The sequence below is a fragment of the Gambusia affinis genome, linkage group LG10 (genome assembly GCF_019740435.1).
Source record: "Gambusia affinis linkage group LG10, SWU_Gaff_1.0, whole genome shotgun sequence".
NCBI classification, from domain to species: Eukaryota; Metazoa; Chordata; class Actinopteri; order Cyprinodontiformes; family Poeciliidae; genus Gambusia; species Gambusia affinis.
In genome coordinates this window covers 4,222,383-4,246,973 of record NC_057877.1, presented here as the reverse complement: position 1 = coordinate 4,246,973, position 24,591 = coordinate 4,222,383, and the positions used below count along the sequence as shown (strand labels likewise).

At 38.4% G+C, this 24,591-nt stretch overlaps 1 protein-coding gene across 2 annotated transcripts in view; it reads right to left on the bottom strand.

Annotated features, from left to right (window-relative positions):
- Nucleotides 1–2,043: 2,043 nt before the first annotated feature.
- rab6ba (RAB6B, member RAS oncogene family a) overlaps nt 2,044–24,591 on the bottom strand; it is a 55,735-nt gene continuing 33,187 nt past the window's right edge. Inside the window, exons 3-8 of one of the 2 annotated variants that reach the window (XM_044128783.1) lie at nt 24,086–24,139; nt 23,584–23,710; nt 21,486–21,597; nt 14,772–14,865; nt 12,547–12,613; nt 2,044–4,311 (exon numbers count right to left, since the gene is read on the bottom strand). In XM_044128783.1, the coding sequence (XP_043984718.1) occupies nt 4,247–4,311; nt 12,547–12,613; nt 14,772–14,865; nt 21,486–21,597; nt 23,584–23,710; nt 24,086–24,139 (519 nt within the window). In that variant the 3' untranslated portion in view covers nt 2,044–4,246. The remainder of the gene's footprint in view (nt 4,312–12,546; nt 12,614–14,771; nt 14,866–21,485; nt 21,598–23,583; nt 23,711–24,085; nt 24,140–24,591) is intronic. The other variant, XM_044128784.1, reaches the window with a different exon arrangement.

Below are 24,591 nucleotides of genomic sequence, written 5' to 3'. Positions count from 1 at the left end.
ACAACATTGAGTAAACACTTACCAGGGTTTGCTAAGTATATTAGGAAATATACATTCCTGTGTATGGATGCTTAATCCTCAAACAGTTACAATGTCTGTGACTGTACAATACAGATGAGCAGCACCTGATGGCAAACAAACAGAGCTTCTCACTGCAAGGCAACAGAGCTAACAAGCTTAACTTTATAACACAGGTTCCAAAAAATAACTGGAAAATAAAGAAGCACAGTTAAGACAATAACAATAGTCACATCTAACTAGCTTATTTCCTTATTAGTCCTGGAGGAGGAAAGTTATTTCAGATTTATCTTTTCCAGATCTAGTTAATAAAGAAGAAAACATTTCTATCGCCTCTCTTGTATTAAAAGGTTCCTAAAACATTTGAATAATCTTCACACTCCAAAGAGTTGCTGCGGTGTGTGATCGTAATTTCTTAGCACTTTCTACTAATGAGACACATTTAACTTTAAAGTAGTGTTTACCATTAGTTCATGGACACCAAGTGCAGCAGACATCAGACAATATTCAGAAGTCGAATTAAATTCAAGGTCAAATAATTGTTGCAGGAGATAACAATAGCTGTCATACATGAATAGAATGCTGGTTTAGTTTATCTTGTCAGTGTTTTCTTGTTCAAGTGGTTTATTAGTAAGAATGTGTTCATACAGGAGCCATGGCTTCGGCCACAAGATTGTTCTGGGTTGGAAACTGAAGAGATTTGGAATAGGCAGCAGCTGTTTGGGAACCATCTTTTTGTTAGTTCTGATATTAGATTTCCTGTTTATCATCCTTGGTAAATTCATGTATAGCTTTAACTAAAGAAATACGAATAAACTGTCTTAATGACAGGTGGCTGATAATATGCCTTTTTAAAAATGCGGATGTTGAAAATAAACACAGAACGCATATTTATGTTACACTTTCTTCCAAATATCCCCTTAAGTAGTTACACCCCATGTCTGTCTCATTTTTTGTTTTTCAGGTGGATTAACTATTGATTATTTGGCGACTAACTTCTTCCAATTGAATAATTAATATTGTAATTCTGAAAATATATTTTTATAATATAGTATAATCTCCTGAGGACTCTCCGCACATTTTACTGTCCTTGTTAAGATGTGTCCTCACTAGTACTAAAAATTTTTACTTCTGAGGAATTAACTTTTATGACCTAACAAGAGTATGTCATCAGAAAATATAGAGAGCACACCAACCTGCTAGCTTGTTAATTAGCCGTGCATTAAAATTTTCAGTGGCTAAACTGCTCTTTCCGGTATCTGCATTTCTAGAAGAAAAAAAACAAACAAAACAACAAAAAAATAACACTTCCAACAAGTTCAGTAAATTTTGGTTTCTTACTGTGTTGGACATGACAAACAGTAGTGCACTGAATTACATTTCAGTAAATAAAATAAAGATAGTTACATGTGTGCTGCTATAAGCTTGCAAGAAACTAAGACCCAGTCGGACTATTTAGAAAGACATCTTGTTACAAAGAATCAAATGTTTAATTAAGCTATTCACATTTTCTGTCTGTTAAGCAACTACCAAATTGGGATTTTATCCAATACTAGTCATAAAACATCTATTGGTCACATTAATGAAGGAAATACAAAGAAAGTAATCATTCTATTTTTAATTAATCAAAGTTAAAGACTCTTATGTCACAATTGATACCTAAAATTAGCAAGCAAAGCAAAGAATATAAAAGCATCAGTGTTATTGTATGTTGGTGGACATATAAACCTAATTTTCCATTTTTATGTTGTGACTGGTCTATGGTTTACTCTGGTGTTGTCCAATAGGAAAGCTGAATATCTGGTTATATTACTCTCACTGAAACTGGGTAGTTTTACTGAGTCGGGACAGAAACTACAGTTCCTCTGCATGTACACACTTGCAGGTTGTTGATTCCCTTTGTAAGGGTGCATATTCCTCTGAGTAATGACGGTAATATTTAGTATAAGGTTTTTAATTTGAGTAACAAACATTTGATGAAATCAAATTATGAGCAAAGGAAGAAGTACAAAAGACACTCATGCAGAAGGTTGGTAATAAGACATCTTTATTAACCATTTGGAGAGACATGCTAGATCTCTGTACAGTGTGAATGAGAACCAGGTCAGCAGTAATCAGGTTTGATGCACTGATCTGTGATAATACAATCACAAAAATCAGCAGGGAGACCACCCCGGCCCCTGCTCCCACACACAAAGATCCCATTTACGTCCCCCAGTCCATCTCTGTGGAATGTTGAAATGGGCCGTCAACAAACAAAGGTGGACTCTGCCATATTCAGGATTTAAATGCAATGGAGTATCTCCAAAATTCAATCTGAAAAACAAACACTCTAGAGTTATTTGTTAGAGTGCTTTTCTTACCAGGAACCAAGAACATTTTGTTGCAAAATGGACCCACACAGAGCTTCCTCTTAGCATGTTGAGGGAAGTCCAACGGCACTTTATTTTGGTATGTTTGTATTCTGGTGAACGTTTCCTGCGATATTTTAACCAGCTGTTTTACTATTTGGCTCATTATGTTGGTTAGAGTTTGTTTTAGAAGTGTGCTCCATATATAGATGTGTGAAAACAATTCCCAAACTAACGCTTCTACTCTAGAACAGTATTTCCCAACCCTGGTCCTCAAGGCTCACTGCCCTGCAGGCTTTAGGTATTTCCTCGCTTCAGTTCAGTTGATTTCAATCGATCACTGATTAACAGATGTTTGTTGAACTGCAATCAGTTGAATCAGGCACATTAAAGCAGGGAAACCTCTAAAACATGTCGGACAGTGTGCCTTGAGGACAAGGGTTGGGAAACACTTCTCTGGGACACACTACTCCAAATTGTATGGAAATTAACAATGGACATTTCCTTGTAACGGTTTACATTTTCACTCTATATCTAAAACACATTCTGCAAAAGTGCTGTAAAGACTTCACATCAAAGACACATCAAATTGAAGTAGTGTTCTTAGCACTGGCTGACTTCACCACCAGAACGTTATGATAGCCGGCCCTGAAGGCGGAAAGAAATAGTCCATAATGTCAACATTTTCATTCAGCTCAAACACAAGCAGGAAAAAAAACAAACAAACGTGGAAACATGTTATGCGACAGTTTCTTTAACGATCAGACACATCTTTGAATTAAGCGACTGTACAATTAGAATGAAGCGTCGCCCAACTTCATAATAACCTGAAAGGTCTACATGTGCAAATTAGTCTTTAGTCGGTGAGGAAACAGAAGAACAACGTTTTAAGGGTGTAGTTGGTCCGTCTGCTCATAGGGCACATGGCAGAGGGTTGGACTCTTCGCTGCTCGTTTACAGCAATCTGCATACACAGATCATCATTAAACACATAATGCTCCCACAGTGTGACAGCAGCTGGACGGACACAGTCCGTGACGTACAGACCGAAGGTGTCCTTAAAGAGAACCGCAATTATGGCGGGAGTGAAGTGACGTGGCAGTGGCCCTCAGTGGAACTGCGTTCTAATGCCGTCCATACAGAAAGCACTACTTTACACACACACAGCAAAAAAATTAAAATAAAATCGAAAGGTCGTCAGTAGTCAAGTATACAAACCCAGCTCCTAGAACGCTGTGCAATCAAGTCACTGGTGGAATATTACACTTTTCAAACTCGTGTACACAGGTAGACAGTACCTATGCTTTACAACTAGGCATGCATTACATACTCTGGACTTTACAGCTCGGATTGATCCGTAACGTCTGAAATACAAATGTGAGGATAACAGCAGGGCTACAGGCAGGAAGGCTGTGATTGGCTGTTCTGTAATTAGCTCTGAGATACTGAAGAACAGTCGATGATAACAAAGCTAAAAACATATTTTTTTTTGTGATTGCCCACAATCGTCGTCACACACAATACGGTCTGGTCTGTTCTTCAGGCTCTCAGACATGTTGTCGTTTTCCTAAAGTAGATAAAGAAAAAAACACTTCCAGAGGGATCCACCTTGTAATACAAAAATATGGAAAAACAACAAAAGCATTTTACTTTTCCACATGGGAGAACAAAATCTACTCTCAGATAAGAGGGTTTTTGGGGGGGAAGTTTTTTTTGTCAAAGTAGACCCAATTTCACATATTGCTAGTTCCAACCAATGATCAGTGGTCGGGTGAGAAAACCGGGATCTCAACGTGCAAAGTCAACAGCGGGGTTAACCAATGGGAAGCAACGTAACAAAGCGTCGATGATGGAGATCCGTGGAGGAACCATGAGCACTAACAGGAGCAGCCGCTTTCAGTAGTCTGGGGCTCCTGGGGTTTGTCCAACTTTATGTCGATCACTGAAAAATATTATTAAGGAAGCCAAGCAAGCAGGTCGACAGGACATTGTATGCATCATTAAAACTTAGATATGTTAAACAGAGTGACTTTTCAAGTATTTATAGTTGCTTATCAGTGTTTCTCAAACTGGAGCCAACAGTGCAGATGAACTGCAGGCCCTGAACTCCCCAGCGGTCCCACAGGTTGATCAACTCCATGACTAGACACAATGATGCTGCGATTCTTGCAAAAGGAGCCCCAACCAGGTATTGTACACAGTACATTAGATGGACATACATTTTAGTAAACACAAATTTCTGTTTTACAATAATCTTTTTTAATAGATCTTATGCAGTGTCCTAATTTTCTAAGAAACTGCAATTTTGGGTTTTGAGGTGTCAAAATAAACTGCCCTGCAACTTTTAGATGTGCCTCTGCTGCACCACACCTGAAAAGAATAATTAGGTCATTAGCAGGACTCTGAAAACTGATCTACACAATAAGGAGGCAATTAAGCTATTTGATTTTGGTGTTTTGTACTTGTGGCACACCTAAAAACTGCAGGACAGCGTCCTTTGAGGACTGGAGTTTGACACCCTGTCATACTCTGTGGAACAAAATCATCACAATCATCAGAAACTTTAAGAAAATCATTTTATATGCAACAAATCTAGATGGAGTGTGTTTTACTTTTTGAATTGAATGAAATAAATTCACTTTTTGACGATAGGCAGCTTGAAACAGAATACACAAAGACACTAGCTGCAGTACAAGTTTCCAACGACTAGATGGCGCCTTTTCCCAATATTCCAATAATTCACCAATGAGATTCAGCATGAATCTGTGCAGAATCACAGCGGGTTTGGTGCCTATCTGCAGCAAGCAATAGGAGAGAGGTGGGTTACAACATGGAGGGTCGTCAGTCTGTCACAGAGGCAGACTGGAACCATGCGTGTACCCACACACACACACACACACACACACACACACACACACACGCTTGTGTGGCTATATTTGTGGGGACTTTCCATCGACTTCCATTCATTTCTACAGCCTAAACCTTATCCTAATCCTAACCATTACATACCTAACCAAAACTCAATTCACACTGTAGTCCTAAATCTAACCTCTGACCCAAAAACAGCATTTCCCCTTGGGGGGACCAGGCTTTGGTCCCCACAAGTAGCAGTGGGTCCCCACAACGTAGTATGTGTCAGGAAAATGGTCCCCACAAGGTATTAGAAACAAACGCACACTGAAGGGGAAATTAGAGAGAGCAATTAAATGAACAGTTCTGTTTTTGAGCTGTGGGAGGAAGCTGGAGTACCCAGAGAGAACATGTTGACACTACACAGAAAGACCTCAGGGTGAGGTTTGAACCCTGGAACTTCTTTCTGCAAAGCAACAATATTACACTGCAAAAAACAACAAAGTATTAAGTATTTGGTCTCTAGTGTTTCTAGAAAGAAGAAAACTCATAAGTAACTTTGCAGAAAGATACAGGAGCTTGATTTAAGTCAAAATTCCTTAAATGATGAAAAGATGCTGGTTCACTGGCAGATTATTTCACTTAAAACAAGACATTTTCCCCATATGGTAAAAGTTAAATCACCTCCAGTGAAACTAGCACTTTGTCAACAATATTGAGGAATCCTTGGCTTGTGAAACAAGCTTCTATATTTCTCTGAAACATTACTTCTAGGTTAGTTTAGTCTTGTTTCCACTGTGTTAAGATATTTGCACAAGAAACTAGATTACAAATATTTGGTAGGATTTTTTAAAATTAAAACAGTCATGTTAAGTGAAAAAAAATCTGCCAGTGGAATCAGTACCTTTTCATTAATATTAGGGAATTATTGACTTAAAACAATCTCCTATATCTTGCTGAAAAGTTACTTCTAAGTTGGTTTTGTCTTATTTCATGTTCACCAATATACTTTCACTAAAGACTAGTAAGATTTTGTGTTTTTGCAGTGTAATGTTCATCCCACTTATAAATAGGGTTCTATTTTTATTCTTTCCTCAAGTTTTTTTTGGAAAGAAGAGTCCAAGTGATGCAGCCCAGTCAGTCTGCTGTATTATGATGAAGACATTAACTTTGAATGAATTCTGGCTTAAATCACGGTGGAACAATTGCCTGGTTAATGAGCCACAGCTGTAAAAATATTGATTAAAAAAAAAAAAAAAAAAGGCACAGTGCTATTCCAACTTCATCTTAGAGACAATAAAAGCACATCCCGGCTAATCCAGACCTTCTAGTAAACATGAAGGTGCAGCAGCAGCAGCAACCTCTTATTTATGGGGCAACAAACATTTAGGCCTACATGTTGTGTGCAAACTAGATCCAAACAGTCCCAGTGTGGCTCTCAAGCGGCCCGGTACGAGGTGGAGCCTCGCCGTGCGGTTGCAGCAAGCGGCTCCGGGAGCGGCGGGGCTCGCTCCCGCTGTTTTACAGTGGAGCGCGTGGCGGTAATGATGTCATTTGAAGGGCAGCGGTTTAACACGATGCGTGCTGGAGCGTTCCCCCCGTGGACCGGCTCGCCCCAGCTGGAGGATGGGAGCGCGTGTGTCAGCTGCCAACATCACCAAACCAAATGAGCCTCGTCAGCCATGAATACTTTAGCAGTCGGCATAACTCAGTAATGGCTGTGGCTCCGGCTCAAGACGATTGGAAATTTCTAAAGAGTAGTTTTGTCGGCGCGATTGTGTCAAGAGAGTGGAAAAGAGGCTCAGTTGAGCCCGAAGCTAGTTTTTACATTATTAAAAACACAAAACAAAGCAATGGAAATCTGAATTCATACAAAATATACAGTGATGAATATGTTTATTATTAAGTAGCTATATCATCCTAATCCTTGAAGGGAAGAGGGGAAGCTGAAACCTTATTGAAAAAATGAACAGGGCAGCTTCAAATGGAATTAAATGTGTACATTTGTGTTTTTTTTTTGTTGTTTTTTTTTGCTCCTCCTGGTTTCCGGCCTTCATTTGATTTCTTTCCTCTGTTTGCCTGAGTAAAGCTGCAGGTGTTTGTGGCATGCTGGAGTAGTCTGGTTTATAGTGAAATCCCAGATGGGATCTTCTTGTCAAATTAAAGCACTTTCCCCAGATCAGAACCTGACGAAGAGTAACCAGCGTGACTGAAAGGCAAACGGAATATAAATCATGTTGCTTTGTGGTGGAACAGCAGGTACACGACATGACTTATTCTGCTTAACTTACTCCACAATCCTCATTCTGTTGTGATAAACTAACAAAAAGTAGAGCTTAATTGTTTAGAGGGACGTGAATTACATATGAGCTTGTTTAGTGGCAAAGACAAAACTTATAAGACAAAAATTAACTTATGTTACTTTTCAGAAAGATATGAGCTTATTTTATGTCAATAATTGACTAATATTCATAAAATGTATTAGTTTCATTGGTAGATCATTTCACTTATAACAAGACATTTTTCCCATGCTAATGAAATAATCTGCCAGTGAAACCAAGTTATTCATCAATATTAACGATTTATTGATTTAAAACAATCTCCTTTATCTTGCTAAAACATTGCTAATAAGTTAGTTTTGTCACATTTCAAAGAAATTTACACTAGAAACTAGAACAAATATACTTGGTAAGAATTAGTGTTTTTGTAGTGTACAGTTTCGCTTGATAATTATTTAGCAACTTTTTAGTTATCTTAATATTTAAATTAGTATCTAAAATGTAGCTAAAGATTATTGTATATTATTTTGAAAATTACTAAACTGTAATCTTTACCTTAACAGTAATAGTAGGCATTTATGCTCCAAAAAGAAAAAAAAGAAGAAATGAAATTTTAATATTTTTTTTAGATTTTTTATTTATAATGGCTAGGCTAACTCCTGTTTATCCCTGCCTTCCTTCATATTTTAAAACCCCATTATATTTTTGCACTAAGTTTAAATGGTTTTCTCCTCACTATGAGCTGGACAAGTTTTAATAATATTGGGAAATTCACATTAAAACCTCTGTTTTCAATCTTAATAGCAAAGATGATCAAATATGAGGCATAAATTACCACAACAAAAGAAATAAGCAGGAAGGAAGTGCTTTTATTTTGACAGTTTTAGCTGGAAGTATCTTTGTAAACTTGCAACTAGCTTAGCAGCGAGAGAAATGTCAGGGGTAAGTTATGTTTATTATGATTTCTAAATGATCCAAAACCATTAAACACAGCATTCATTTGGAGAGACATTAATGTAGCCATTATTATGAAGCTACAGTGAACACAAACAGATTGTTATGAGGCATTAACATCCCATAATACCCCTAATCAAGCTCATCCTTTCATAATAAAGCAGCTGCAGTTTGTCATTCACATACCGACTTTCATTCACTCTTTATTAAAAATGATTTAAGACTCAAGTCTCCGACTGGGAGTCCAAGTCTAGTCTAGCTTAAAATAGTTGCAGTCAAAGTTGCAAATTTTTAAAAAAACGTTTTTTAATTTGCCATAATACAGGCTTACTAAAAAGTTTAAGTTACTTCATTTTTCCAGAAAATACAAGATTTTAAAGTAGTTAATATTAGAGACGCATCAATCAGATATTACTGTCTGTGTTGGTACTGATATATATATATATATATATATATATATATATATATATATATATATATATAAAGAATCTAGATTAGGTAGAGGTGACGGTGTGCCTGATCCATAAAGGCAGATCTATTCAGTCTAACTCTATACTTTATGATCTGAGCCTCATCATACTTTATCATTTATTTTATATTATATTTAGAATTCCTAATTACATTTTAAAACGTTAAGGCGATCGGTAAGAATTGAGGTAAAAATTTTGATAACTGGTGAAAACTGCAATGCCGCACAAAATTAGCAAATGAGTGAATTTGGATTGGAGTGACTGATTCAAGTTTGTGGCTGTGACTAAAATGTGGAAAAGTTTTAAACACACTGGGCACTTTTGGTGCAGCCAGTTTCTTTGTTTTTGTCAGTGTTTTCCTGGTAGCCCTGATGACTCCTGCGCTGATCTGGGTCAGGCGCTATGTTTAAATCCTGGAGGGGTTAAAGACACAACCACTATGTAGGAAATTGTTTTCAGAAACAGAGAGCGGAAACCAGAAACCTTCAGGCCTGCACATCCATTATGACGCGCTCCCTCCCCATCTCCAGTTTAAATGCACCCATTACAGTTTCCTAAACGCTCCGTGTGCTAACTGGCGTCTGATTTGGACCCGTCTGCTCTCTGCTTCAAATCAAATCTCATCCTTTTGAATCCGGAGCCTCCCTGTCTCCGTGTGTGCTTGTGTTTGGTGTGTGGAGCTGCTCCACTGAGCGGCCGTGTCAGCAGAGAAACATCGCTGCTGAGGAACTGTCATCACCAGCCATCCATCACCGCTCCTCCACCTCTCACACCGGGAAAGAAGAAAACAATAAAAAAAAAACTAAAATAAAAAAACTAAAGAAGAGATGGAGCTAAAACAGCCAGCTGTGACTAATGAAAGGTGGATCTCAGTGGATGGAAAATTCTGGTAGGTTTACCAAGTTTATTCCTGCAGGAGCTGAGTTCACAACTAAATTAGAGGAACGCTGCGGCGGGATATGCGGGAGGAAGCGTTCTCGTGCTGCGCTGCGGTCTGCCTGATTTAGGCAGATAAATGCTGTCGTGTTCGTCGGGACAACAGGAGACCCCTTAAAAGTGAAGGAGTAATGACGCGCCGCGCGACCGCAAGCAATTTTCTAGCTCATCTACAGTTTCCATAGAGATGCAACTCTGCGGTTGTGGAGTGGAGGAGGAAGTGGAGGGCTGCTGCACCCAGGGGAGGAGCGGTCACAGAAACAAATGGTCGGCGCTCACAGACGGAACAAAAGACAAAAACATACAGAATTATTGTTGATTTATTAATACTACTGAAGTATTGATATGAGACAGTGACAGAATAATGGTACATTAATCTGGCTCTTGGGCAACACATTTTTTTCTTGTAGTTTATCATATGTTTTGTTTGTTTATTCCTAGGCCTGTTGCAATAACTCAATGAATCGCATGATAAATTAAAATGAGCTCAATAATTTCCATTTGAATGATTTATTATTTCTCTTTTCTCTTCTTCTACCAAAAACTAAATGATAAAACTCTTCAATTTGGTGCTTTGGTCTCAACTAGCACTATTTTAGGACAGTTTTGTTTAGAGAGACTTCATAACTCATTTTATTTGTTGCTTCTGTTTTATTTATTTATTTAGGATATTTAAAATGTCTTCCAGGTCCAGTGTTAAATGTTCTTGCATTATTATGTCATTACTGTTATTCTACTACTGTTCAGACAACAGTATTATCATTCATCACAATAACTTCTGGGATAATTGATTGTCCAGCAGAAGTTATCATGACAGACCCATTTATGTCAAACCTTGATACAAATTCAAATATGATGATATATAATTCATTTGTTTGAAAAGAATGTAAGCAGAAGTATAAACACATTTTACCCTCAGCCCCTTTCTTTTCTATGTATTACTTTATGTATTTACTTAGATTATCAAAATCAGATTCCAAACGATCTGAAAGGTTAAAGTGTGACAAAACAGGCAAAAACAGGATCAATCTGTAAGAATCCAAATCCAGTTTCACAGCATCACAAATACACTATAAACCTTGGAGATTGATGCCGTGTTTCACACCTGATGCTTAGGATGGAGATATTTATTAAAATGCAGCATTGACCATATTACTAAACCAAATAAGCAGCATAAAAATCAGACTGAGTACCAGGAATGGAGCCCAGAGCCTGGGGGCTCTCTTTTAGTTACTGATGGAAATGAAAGCAGAAAACGTCTCAGCTGCTCCATTTATCTCCCATAACATGTTGAAAAACGTCTCTGTTTGGCATATATTATTCCACTAAGAGCATATTTTGCATATCACCTTCACTTATTCTTCCCTTCCAACCAGAGCTGGTTTGACTTTGGGTGCGTTCTGCCGCTCCAACAGAACATTTCACGCTCTGGTCCCTTCAGTGTGACCTGGGGGCTTGTTCTGAGGCGGTCTCTGGTTGTAACGGACAGACATGGCAGCCCGACCAAAGACGAGCTGACGGTTACCAAGACGATTTTCCCTAACAACCTATTTAATTAGACAGGTAGCTGACGTGTATTTAAATAGACTGCAAATGTAATTCTGTCAGGTCGTTCACGGTGCCGTGCTGCTGCAATCAGACGTCAAAATTTCCCCCCCGTACAAAAATACAGGGAAAAAACCCCTATTGAGACAATATGTGACAGACCAGCACAGATCAGGGAATAATTGTGAGATAGAAACGAAGCAATTCCAGGATTTAATGCCAACAAAAATGAGAAAATGTTCTCAAATAACCTGAAATTAAATATGTAAGAATTGATGCAAAAATGCATAAAATCCTTGAAAGCATTTTGCAATACTTTCTCCCTATATTAGTAAAGGGAGGTTTAATAATAAACTTTATTACGTTTTGCACGCATTATTACAAAACGCAGAGGTGGATCTTTTTAAAGAAATGACGATGTAATAATAATGTGGCACATTATGTAATAAATGTTCACAAACTGTTTGTGTCCAGTCAATCAGTAATCATTACTCTCCTAATAATAGTCATATTGTAGATTCTACATGCTTTTAAATTGAAACTCTGGTCAACAAATTCCAAACTTTTGGTTACAGACTCTGTATGAACCAACAACCCAAAATGTTTCAAATTACATTCAAAGATTTTATTACATTTTGTGTCATTCTTACATAAAGAAGCTTTAAAGACGTTTTATCACATCTTAAAGTTTGATTTTATCACTTTATTGCATATTGTGGTGTTATACAGCCTTAAACACAGTCAGGGATACAATGGCATGACTGATATCAAAGCATGTTTATATTATGCACTGGCCTAGTCAAAGTTCAGATCAAAATGCATTTGAGAATCTTTGGCAAAACTTAACATTTGATGTCTTTAAGCATTCTGACAGAGCTTTGGCAATTTCCCAGAGAACAGGGAAAAATATACAACAAAATATAAAAAATTTTATATGTTAAAAAAACCTTTTTCTCCCCATTTCACTTCACAATTATGTGCTGCTTCATGTTGGTCTATCACATAAAATACTTTAGTGTTTGTAATGTGAGAAAGTGTGGCAAAGTTCAAGGGGCCTGTGAACACTTAAACTAAAAAAAAATAGTTCTCTGTTCACCGTTTGTAACTGTGCTATAACATATTTATGTTTTTTTCAAAGGATACTCCCCTCTTTACTGGCTTCCTGCATACTTTCCATCCCTGGGAGAGCAGCCGCCACACGCCGGAACAGCTGGAAGACAGAAAAACAAACAGACACACTGTTGTTCCAGACATATTTACTTAGAATAAAAAAAACAAACATTTAGGATATTTTATCCTCCATCTGGAAGAAAGGCTGTGCTTTAATGTTATGAGTCTGCTGGCACGATGTCAATCTGCTGAATGATGACACAGCCAAACAAACAATGAGACACTGCAGTCTTTAGAGGCTGCACTGTGACCTTTGTTTCGGCTGCACAGAGTGATGCTCGGTGTTTTAGGAGAAGAACGGCTTCCTCTGTCTGCAGGAGCTGCTGCAGGATGAGCGAGGCGCCTTCCATCAACACCGTCCACAGACTGACAACACAGCCTGCCTTACACTTGTTTGTTCTTTATTCTGCAGACAACAGCTGCTTTAAACAAAACAATCAGCTGTTTAGAAACAGACTTGAACCAGACGAGCCTTCTGCTTCTGTTTCAGTCTGGAATAATGTAAACCTCAGCATTAGGTAACGAATGCAGTTCAGTTTGCAGAAATGGGCTAAGAGGAGAAAAAGGCGTTGTGATTGGTGGGCTGTCCGACCAAATCAGGGAGCAGCAAACGCCCAAAGGAAGCGGGATGAAACTGGAAGTTAAAACTCCAGTTACTTTCACAGGAAGGGCCGACACTGCTGGAAGAGGAGTAGGACAGAAGTATCTTTTAGGGTCACACAAAAGTATTAAAAATATCTTCAAAAATAAACTAAGAATAATATACTGCAGCGCAACAGTAAAATAACATAATATACATTTCAGTTGTCAAAACTAGCATACGCCAATCCAAAGTAATGTGCAACTGAATGGAATATGTTTTTACAACAAGAACAAAATGTGTTAAAAAATACAGAAATTTTACAATAAATGGAATATAAAACTAGATGCACAAATACCAGCAGAAATGATTTTCAGAAATGAGCCAAACTATATGTGCAAATACCAGCAGGGATGTAAACACACCGAGTTCTGTTAGGTTACTCAATTAGCAATAAGTAAGAAGGATCTACGATAACGCCTTTCTGTGCATTTGGGATGTCTGTTACTGAAGGAGCTCTCTGGATCAGTAACAGCTTCATGCAAGGAGTGGGAGGGTTAACAAATGAATTGTTCACTCCATCAGAGGTTTGAGGGGGATGTAGTTTCAGGGTATTTAACCGTCCAGGAAGCACAGTGGTTCAAGAACATCTAAACATATGACAAAAAAAGGAACAAAGGCTAAAGGTGTTAAGTCAAATTTAAATCAACTCACCCCCTCCTTCAGTAATTTCCTGTATTTGTTAAAAGATCAAAACATCACACTGAGTTTTCGTAAGGCGAGATTTTAGCCAGATTTTTGTTAAAATGGAAAAATTCTCATATTTTTGTTTACCACAAATTGAAGAAAGGTTTCACAAATCCCAAACTGTGATGTAGGGAATGTATGAACAGTGGAAAAGAAAAAATAGTATAAGGTTCGACTCATCCATCTACACTTCAGTCAAATTAAAAAAGTACCCTGTTGCCATGGCTGCCACATCATAGCTATCTAAATCTAAAAAATGAGGAGTGAAAATCCCTCCAGCTGCACAGCAAGGAAAATCAGAAGGGGAAAAAAAAAACTGGAAAAAAGTCCTCTCAACCAAAAACGTCTGAAAAAAGAAACCAGTACTAATGTAACTACTCCACCATGAGGGAAGCATTTGTAAATATGCTGCAGTTTCCTGTACAAAAGGTTTATTTCCACTGCAGGTTGTGGGGGAGGTAATTAGTTATACTTTCCCCAACTTTCCTCCATTTTTATGACTTAGCAATGCATAAACAGCCATGATAACAGCTTCAGTCCACCAATCTACAGCTACTAGGTACCACTTTGTGACACAAACTTCATTTTGTTTACGTGAGTTGTGGCCTTTTAATGTGACTCAGTCTTGTTAATATTTACACTGAAACAATATTATCATTCCAGGAAAACTGTCGTTGATTTAAAATAGGGGTGCACCAATTATTTTTGGTCAGACATGTAGCTAAATATAGCAAAAAGGTTGGTGAGTTGGCAACAGTGGGGGGGACGATTGATATTTTAATGGAGTAAATAAGTGATTGACCATGATGTCCTGAGAAAGTTTAGGACGATGTAAACATATTCCGGGTTTTATTTGTTGAAAAATTCTCACCTGTTTGACGTTGTAGCCCGTTTTGGCGCTGGTCTCGATGAACATGACGCTCAGCTCCTTAGCCCTCTGCTCGCCTTCCTCGATTGTAATTTGCCTGCAAAATAAAAAGTGATCATCATCATCTGAATCTAGACACAAAACGGCAGTCGTTACTCTCACGTAAACAACAAGCGAAAAGAAGCCGCACGAGGAGACTAAAGCTCATTGTCATTTTAGGCAGGGAGGGAAACAACAGGCGTACTTGGCTAACTGAGCGAGAGTGATTAATTACACCATGTGAAGAGTTAACGACGGCAAATTTGCATCATGGTCAAATGAATGGGGCGGTGATTGCTTGGTTCTCGCCGACACAAAGACACCATCAGGTTTGCTGTGAGCACAGAGAGAGACCTTTGGCCGAGAAAGCAGCAGATCCAGAGAGAGGAAAGGCTAAATTATTTAGCCACTGCTCTTCTGGAAAAACCCTCATGTAACCATTTTGTTCTCATTCTTCTTCAAATTAGAAAGTATACACTGTGTGTACAATTTAGTAGGCACATTTTCTAACTCCAAGTTGGATAAACTTGAATAATAGTAGATTTAGGAATGGATGGTGATGTGTGTCTGTCATAAGGCAGGGTGTGGTCTAAGGAGGTCAACGCACCACGTCAGGTTGTTATAACTATTAGACAGCTTCTGTCTTCACTCAAAATGAGCCAAAAAAGAGAGACGTAATTAACTGTGAAAAGTCAAACATTACCAGAAGTCTGAGGGATGACGCACTCTTAAGATTGCTAAGACATTGAGGCATAATCACAGAACAATTAGACGTTTTGCTGCAAATAGTCAATAGGGTCGTAAGAAAAGATGCAATTTAACTGTCAAAGGATTAGAGAACAATCAAGTGTGAAGCAACCAGGAAGCCATTGTCTTACAGTTCTGTTATATTCAACCACAGCAGGTCCAACAACTAGCTGGCTATTGGACTTGCTGTGGCTGCTGCTACACAAAACGTTGACCATCAACAGATTGAGTTATTGAAAAGAATCAAGAGGGCTACATTGGTGATTGATTTTTTTTAAAGTCAGAAATGCTTACTGTTTACAATTTTCACTTAAACAGATTAAAATAAAAGACTGAGATGGAAAAATTTTAGTTTTTTAAATTTAGTTACGTAAGAATTCTTCCCCAATAATTGAGTGCATAGTGAAGTTTTGTCTTTCTTCTCTTTAAAAAGCCAAAATCTCCCTTTTACTTTCAGGTTTTGCTAACATTTTGAATGAAAAGCACTGTATTTGTCGATTAATAAAAAATAATCCTCAAAAATAAGGCCTGCCTAATAACACGGTGAACACGTCTAGCTAACAGGCTGCTTTCAATGTAGCAGCGCTACATCAAGCGGATGCTTCCCTCGCTCTCCAACACCTCTTTTGCAGCTCAGAGCGGAATAATTCACCGCAAATGAGATAGTAAAAGACGTCTGCAGAACACACAGGAAACGTTGCACCGGAGTTGCATTTCCATAATAACGCCACCTGACAGAGTTGCACCATTTCTTCTGCGACTATTTCTGGATGCTTTGGTCTGAATCACAATTTAAAAAGCTCTGCAGCTTATTTATCATCAGAGAGGTGGCTCTAGGGAAGCCGCAGGATGAATGTGCTGTCCTGGCAACATTCATGCCTTGCAAAGCAGCACTATGATTAAAATAGTAGAAATATGTGACGCCGCCTTTATGTTTGTCACACTAATGATCCCATGCAAATAACAGCGAAGAAACAAAGTAACAGGACATAATTATTATGGATTATGATTAAAATGTTTTAATTCTGCGGCACATCCTGTTTTTTTTTTTTTTTTTTTTTTTTTTAAACGTTGACTCCCTGGGATCGGTTGATCCTCAAACTCATGTCATCGTTGATCATCCGGAATAATATGATGAACTTAATCAAACATGACAATGACTCTGGAAGAGTTTTCACGTTCAGACAGGAGAGGCTCGCCCCCCTAAGAGAAGGTCAGGATACGCAAAGATGAAACTCCAGATTGCAGTCAGTAATATATTTATAGCTCTGCAATGGGAACATTATGAGTTATTAAAGGCCACCTATTATGCTTCCTTGAAGAGGTTAGGATAGGCCTAAGCATGTTAATTACATTTCAAATCATTCTTAGATCTTATTCTGCTCAGTTCTGCATATTTTGAGCTTTCACTTTAAAATCCAAATAAACTGCTGCTGGCCACGCCCCCAAACTCAATGTTCACACTGGCAAGTGAAAATAGCTGCGAATAGATGAGCAATTATACAACTGTACACCTTTGAAAAGCAGACGTGGAGCCTCCTGCACAATCAACATGAATGCAGCAATAAAACACTTGTCTTTTCCAGCAGCCATTAAACAACGCTTACAGTAGTAAAACCAGCTGACCAAACATGCTAGAGCTCTGCTCCAGTTGCTGAGTAACAGGTTGCACTTCACTGAGGTTGCTAGGTGAGGGATAGTGCCTGCTGATTTGTGATGTCACATTTTGGAGGTTTTTGAAACAGGTAATTTTCCAGACACCAAATAAACTTATCACCAAAAAAACTTTGTTTATTTTTGTTGTTGTTTTTTTAAAGATTTGGGCTGTTTTTAGAAGTAGCAGAAACACGACTGGAGGTACAAAAACACACAAAAGCTGAATTTTGTACAATACGTCTCCTTAAAAGCTATTCTGGCACTGTCTTAAAAATGAAAAGATGGTGATTGGATCAGGAGTGTTTTCGACCTGATCAGTAAATCGGAAAAATGCAAACATCCTACGTTTTTCTGATCTGTGAACATTCCTTGCCAAGCGCCATTAGGGCAGGATTAGGATGGAATGCTGTTCAAGAAGAAGGAAGCCTGAATATTAACAGTTTTTAGTATCAGTAAGGTATTTAAAATAAAGTTGGAGGTCAGTACAGTTATTTAAGAAATTTTCTAAAAGAAAACATTCTCTATTACTTCACCAGATATTTTAGGCAAGAGAGATTTTGAGCAGATAACACAAAGGTTTCCCAAATTACAACAAAGTTACTGTTTTATCATTTTGGGTTAGAAGCAGCAATGTTACTGGATTTGATGACCTTTTGCTAATTTCTAAGCAAAGGTCAGGATCAACATTTTCTAAATAAAATCATGGAGATTGTCAGCTCCTTAAGCTTGCTTACATTTCAAGCTGAACCTTACTACTATGACCTTCCTGAGATGAATGCAAAACTCTGACCATGACCCTAATCACACCATCTCAGTAGTGAAACATGGTGGTGGCAGAATCATGCAGTAGAGATGTATACCATAAGACTTGCTGCTGTAGTTGCAGCTAACAGTGGTAATGCCAACTTTTAAGACTGGACAAGTAATCAATAACAATATATATTGCGATAGACATGATTGGTATCTATAGATAATCCGATAGTATATTCAATACATAGAATATTCACTGAACTCCGATCCAGAACCGCACAGCATTCTGGGAGATGTAGACAGAGGAAAGCCTTTAGCCACTCAACCTCTCACAGCGAGCTAAGCTAGACTGGTGGCTCACATACTCATTGGTTACCTAGCAACAACTTGTTGAGTAACTTGCACAGCAGCTGTTTCAGGTTTTGCTGCTGTGCCTCTTTACTGCTTAAAAAAAAAAAAAAAAAAAAAAAAAAGCATTACATGGAGTGAAAACAGTTAAGATCACACCACCAGTTTGGCAATTCTTCATAGAATTTTTTTTAAATCAATATAAAACCTTAAAACCTTGTGGTAGTAATGTAAAAATCATGACATAGTAGCTGTACAATTCGTGCTTCTTCTGCTCAACAGTCCATTTGTTCATGAGAAGAACAAACTCTTCTACTAGCTAATTATCCAAAATGTTGTGGTAGTCACTCAGGAGCAAGTATAGAAAAGAAAACCGTAAAATGCAATGAGCTGGATATCGTGGAACTTCTTCTTGTCGGTGTGCAGCTCACCAGGCTTTGCTTGGCTGCTGCCTCCCGCTGCATGGTGCACACCAGATTTCCCACATGCTGAGCTCCAGCAGATCTGCAGCTCCTACATTGTGCATACTCCCCTAAGCACTGAGCACTGTGAAAAGCTCCACCACACCCCAGTGAGCAAAACCAAAACAAAAGGGAAAAACTCTCTGAAATGCTTTGTTCCCAAGTGATTCATACATACAGTATGTGTAAATTCTACAATACTGCAAAAGGAAAACAAAAATTGAAAAGGCGCTAAATACAGATGGTATGACTAGAAAAGAATTTGATCATTTATGATGCAGAAATCTGCCCATCTCTCACGTTTTGACTGATATTTTGAAAAATTGTTAATTTGCTGAATTTCCTGATGTGACTAAAGAACCTGAACACACCTTCTAAACATTTGCACGAATGTTCCTATCAGCATTGTTTCCCAATACTAATGAGGCTTTCCTCTGCAGAAAGCTGAATAATAAGCTCGTTATCAAGATTTAGAAAGATCGGGTAAGAAAACATTTGCTTCAGCTGGAGCACTGATGGACCATTATAATTTTTCTGTGCTGATTTAGCGAAAAAACATCTGTCAGTTTGTCCGGTCCAGACTGCAACAAGGCTCATTTCCCCTCTCAAAGAGGGAGATTAAAGGAGGGCGCTGATGTGATCTTAATGCAGTAAACAGAATTTATTTCTTTGCTGCAGCTTTAATATTCAGGCCACATTAATAGCAAACCAAATTAACCATGAAAAACTGGAAAAGGTCCAACAAGAAACTGATTAAAATCAAACAGCTCACTTTCTAAATGTTATTCAACCCAAATACTTAGTGTGTAATCACAACAATGAGTGGTTCTCTCCGACCAACACCTCCTATAAAACCAAAGCTTTTCATTCATCTTTTACTATAGAAACGGTGAACTTTATTGGCAGCTCCGGTGAGACACATCCAAGAAACTGCCGCCATCAGCATTTTTCCTGATTCCCTTTCAGTTCTTGACATACTCTGAAGTAAAGCTCCAGGGGAATTTCTCTGCAGCTCTGAGCTGTTGACCCTCGCCAGGGAAATTAATGCATTTTGTACCAATGAAATTACTTACCTCACAAGGATGGATTTTTCTGTAGTGAACGTGACATTCAGTAAAGCTCCACAGTTCAGAGGAAGAATGCAATAATGGAAGCACTTTCCAGCATCCATATAATACTAATGAGACAATATGGAGATACATGGAGAATGTAAAGCATGAATCTAATAAAGGTATTGTGTACGATGAAGATCCATCACGTATAAACTACCTTTCTGTTAAATCCGTTTTCTTGCCGATGGCACGTTAATGTATAGTTTGCCAGTACATGTTGGTGTCCTCATCTTGTTCTATTTTTGTCTTTGTCTTCAAACAGGATTTAATTAAAAATGTCTACCCTTGCATTTTCTACTCTTCTTATTCCTAAAATGGTAAACCCTAAGGCCTTGTGCTCAGTTTTCTCAACGTCTTATTCTTGATGTTCTTCTTTTTAGCCACTTCCCCACCAGATCCACAACCCTCTCTATTCTCACCGACTGACGTAAAACGACGGATGAGGCCAATTTTCTCTAAGTCAACTGCAAGAAATCCAATTTGTTAATGATTGGACCACAATATGTCACAGAGTCTTCATTCAACTTCTGAACCAGCCCAGAACTATTTGTACTCAAATCATTCATGAAAACCAACCTTTTTCTAAAGTGCTTTTAGGGCATCACTGATGTGTCATTTTTATAAACTTTATTTTAGAATTTTATATTACTTAATACTCTGTAAAGCCCACTATAAATATAAATATAAGATAATTACTACCATCACAGCCCACAGAAACAATAAGGGCATCAAAGTATGAAACCTTCACTAATTTTCTTGACGGGTTGTGTAGTGAGGTTCTGCAGGTTTTAGCAGATTTCAGGCAAAGAAACAACTTCACCAATGAACTAAACAGGATTATTTCCATCTTTCTTTGCATTGATTTCTTTGTGTATGTAGTCTGCCTGTGGCCTACATTTTGTACACATGCACCATCAATACATTTAGCCAGCAAACCTATTTTATGGTTCAGTTCCTGCTATATTGTATTGTTCCTAATAATGTAAGTTTCCGTTTTCCAGCATTTCTTAGTTTATTTTTCCCTCAGCATCTTTAAATCGACTCTTTTCTCCCCCTATTTTGGCTTCATTAAGAATCTTGTATCATCAGCATTTCCATTTTTTCTTTTTTTTTGATGACTATGCAAATCACACAGTCACATAAATAGGATGTGCTGAGGGATAAAACATTTCAAAATCATGATTTACTTATTTCAAAGCAGGTGGCCTGACCAGAGTCGCTCCAATGAGAATCGGCTGAGTTCCAAACATCACAACAATGAAACTAGATTTAATTCATCCCATAAAGCTAATGACTGTGTTCATTACAGAACGTGATTATGTAGCGACAGTAAGTCCCCACATGTCTTCCTGCACTGCTTGGACTGTAACATTAAATTCATATGCATCCACATCATTTCCATCTCATTAATACACAGATGTACTCTGCAGCGACGCATCTAGACCCCGTGTTGTGTGAATGCAGCCGGTGGTGTCAGCCTGCTTTGTTCTTGCTGTTCAGCTGAATGTGCCTTCAGATAGTCGCTGCGCCTCATAGTTGCCATGGCATCGAGGCACAAAACGAGATGCTGGAGTTAGCTGGCAGGAGGGGATTGAACTACATACCTCTTGTCTGCTAAGTCTGTTTTATTGCCAACAAGCATGATGATGACATCACTTCCTCTTTCTGTTCTCACGTCGTCGATCCATTTTGATGTCTGCTGGAAGGAATTGACATCTGTGGGGAGAAAGCAGAGAGAGATGACGCCGAACAGCTGAGGTGAGGACTGACGCCGAACAGTCCTCCCACTGCTGTAAACTAACACGGAAAGTATAGAAAATGGTGGGGACAAAAACGCTACTGTTGAAACCTTGGTAACAAAGTGCTCCTCATCATGTTCCCTCATCTTAGTGTGTCATTCCAGATCATTCACAGCTCCAACAGTAAAGCTGCAGTATCTAACTTTCATAAAAAAATATGTTATTTTTGTTCAAATTGTCATTATGTTGTGACAGCGTAGTATGAGACAGATAATCAGTGAAAAAAAAAATACAACTTCCTCTGCTGTCTCTCTGTGGCCAACTGCGGGAATAAACCGCTTCTGGTCAAAACCAACCAGAGCCAGGAGGAGTTCTGGTTGGTTAGTGCCGTCGATCATTCTCATGTGCGAGCTACTCACACCCTCCACTTGCTCTCCGATACGCTACAGCTGGTTCACCACAACACAGTATACCGTAAATGCTAAGGATAGTTAGCATGGAAGTGACGGCAGATAAATAATTTACTGTAAGTTGTTTATACACATTTAGCACAGTGAGCAGCGCATACATGAGCATGATTGACCTTCTGGCTTTGATTGGTTGTTTCTGACTGGGACTGGTGCATTTTTCCTGACAGCAATAATAGCACTGGGAGGAGATGGAGAAGCTCAATTTTTTAATAGATTCTCTGTTTCATTTTATACATGGTGACGGTTTTAACAAATATGCAAAAAACATGTTTAGAAAAGTTGTATATTGCATTATTAAAGCTTTTATTTGGAAAGGATTGTGATGCATCATCTTCTTTGTACTTCAAAGCTAAGAACTATTTCCTGTTCGCAAATTACTTAAAATCCCCATAAAATTACATTTAAGTACGTTTGATATGTTTGTAACATTCATGGAAAATGTTAATAACTCATTATGTTCCTATTGAACAAAAGGATCAAAGGGTTTTAATAGTTTTGGAAAGCAGTAGTTGAATAATACAAAAATAATAGAATAATACAAAAAGCAGTGAAGTCCCATGTTAGGTTTTTGAACTAAAGATCCAGCTGAGCTGCCACTTTGCCTGGCAGGGCTAACTGGCTGCTGCACAATGAGGGCTGTTTCATTTTCCTGGATATGGATTTTGATAAAAGATTTTATATCTTTTCCAAAGTAAACCTCAAACCTGGTAAATAATGTGTTTTTTTTGTTTGTTTGCGTGTAACATTTAACTATATTACCTTCAGTTGTTAAAAAAAATGCTGTATATATCAAATATGACTTAAAAGAAATTTTACATTCTAATTTAAATTGAGCCTCTTGAAATTGGGCCTCTGTCTCTTTAAAAATTCCTGCTCTTTCTGCAAATCCACCTTCAGGACGTCATCACATCTGTTCTCTAGTATCCCTTTAAACTCGTTTTTAACAGGGTTACCCTGAGAATTAGCTTCTATAATGAGCTCAGCTGATGTGCAGTTCCACCAGATGTTTACTAATTGCTGCTCTGAGGAGGAGATTCCTCTCCGTAGGCGGAGCTAGGTCCAACCAGGTGTTTGTCACAGCTGAATGGTTGCCATGAGATTCAAGGATTTCTCAAACATGCATGAAAGAATCAAAGCAACACTCCAGGCATGTTTTTGATGAGGGAATAACTTAACATGATGTAAAGCTTAAAAAAAGTTGATTTATCAAAATACTGCCCATTTAAATCAAAACTTAAATGAGTTATTTGTCTTTCAGAATATAAAATGTCTGGTAAATCAAACTGTTCTCTGTAAACACTTTCCATACATTTCCTATGTAGTAATCCTGTCATTCTGTCTGTAACAATCTCCAGAGTCGATCCCCTTCAGTTTTAGTGAGCACAATGTGAGCTTTCTGTAAGACTCATCATGTGCGACAGAAACACAGCCACAAAAAGACTCCACTAAGGAGCACAGAGTGAAATGGAAAAGCCGTCATCTGGGACACTGACTTGTAATGTCGTAGACCACCACAGCCACGGTGGAGTCCCGTATATAACTGGGGATGAGGCTTCTGAAGCGCTCTTGTCCTGCTGTGTCCCAAAGCTGCAACCTCACCTGGGGTTCAGAGAGAGAACGCTGAGGAGGGGAAGATTATTGAGACAGTCAGAGAGCCTGGAATCAGCTGGCTCCCTCAACACACACACACACTCAGTCATTGATGACACAACGAAAGCAAGATTCACAACAGGGCATTATTCAGACGAACAGATCCGTCATTTCCAAGGTTGTACTGCTTTTTTTAAGCACAAATCAGAGAGCAAAACAGCAGATTTCATTGTATCCACCTACGCAGCACAGAAAGATTGCATGCTGTTCCCTCAGCGCTGCTCAACAGTCTGAATGCATATACATTATTGTTAACTAACCATCGACGGAGACAGCCACTGCTACTGGGACACAACGTTTTCACAACTTTTTATGACATTAATCAGACGTAACGAAGGTCCTTACCGTTCGATCTTCCAAGTACATTGTTTTGGAGAGGAAGTCAATTCCAATTGTGGCCTGGAAAAGAAAGGAGATATTAACAAACATCGCTAAACTCGACTTTAAAGCTCATCATCATTATGATGGGTGTAATAAATATGATCAAATGCAGTGGAATCCAGGAAATTGTTACACACATTGACGTTATGCTTAAACAACTAAAATACATCAAGTAGTTTGTTGATTTTAAACGCTTTTTCCACTCAGTAGGGCTGTTTCCAGTCATGAATCACAACTTCCTCATCATCCACTTATGTACAGCAACAGCAATTTAATCATTCCCTTTATTGTGTCATAATGCAGATGGCAGTGTTCTTCAAGGCGTGTTTACTTTCCGCTTCCAAGCCCACGGCTTCTTTGCTTTGCTGCCTGTCATGATCTCATCAGCTGCTCCGGCTCTGATGAGCCCAAACTGAGAAATCAATGCTAAACTGCAGATTTGCATTTTGTTTCACCGCGCCGCTTGTCAG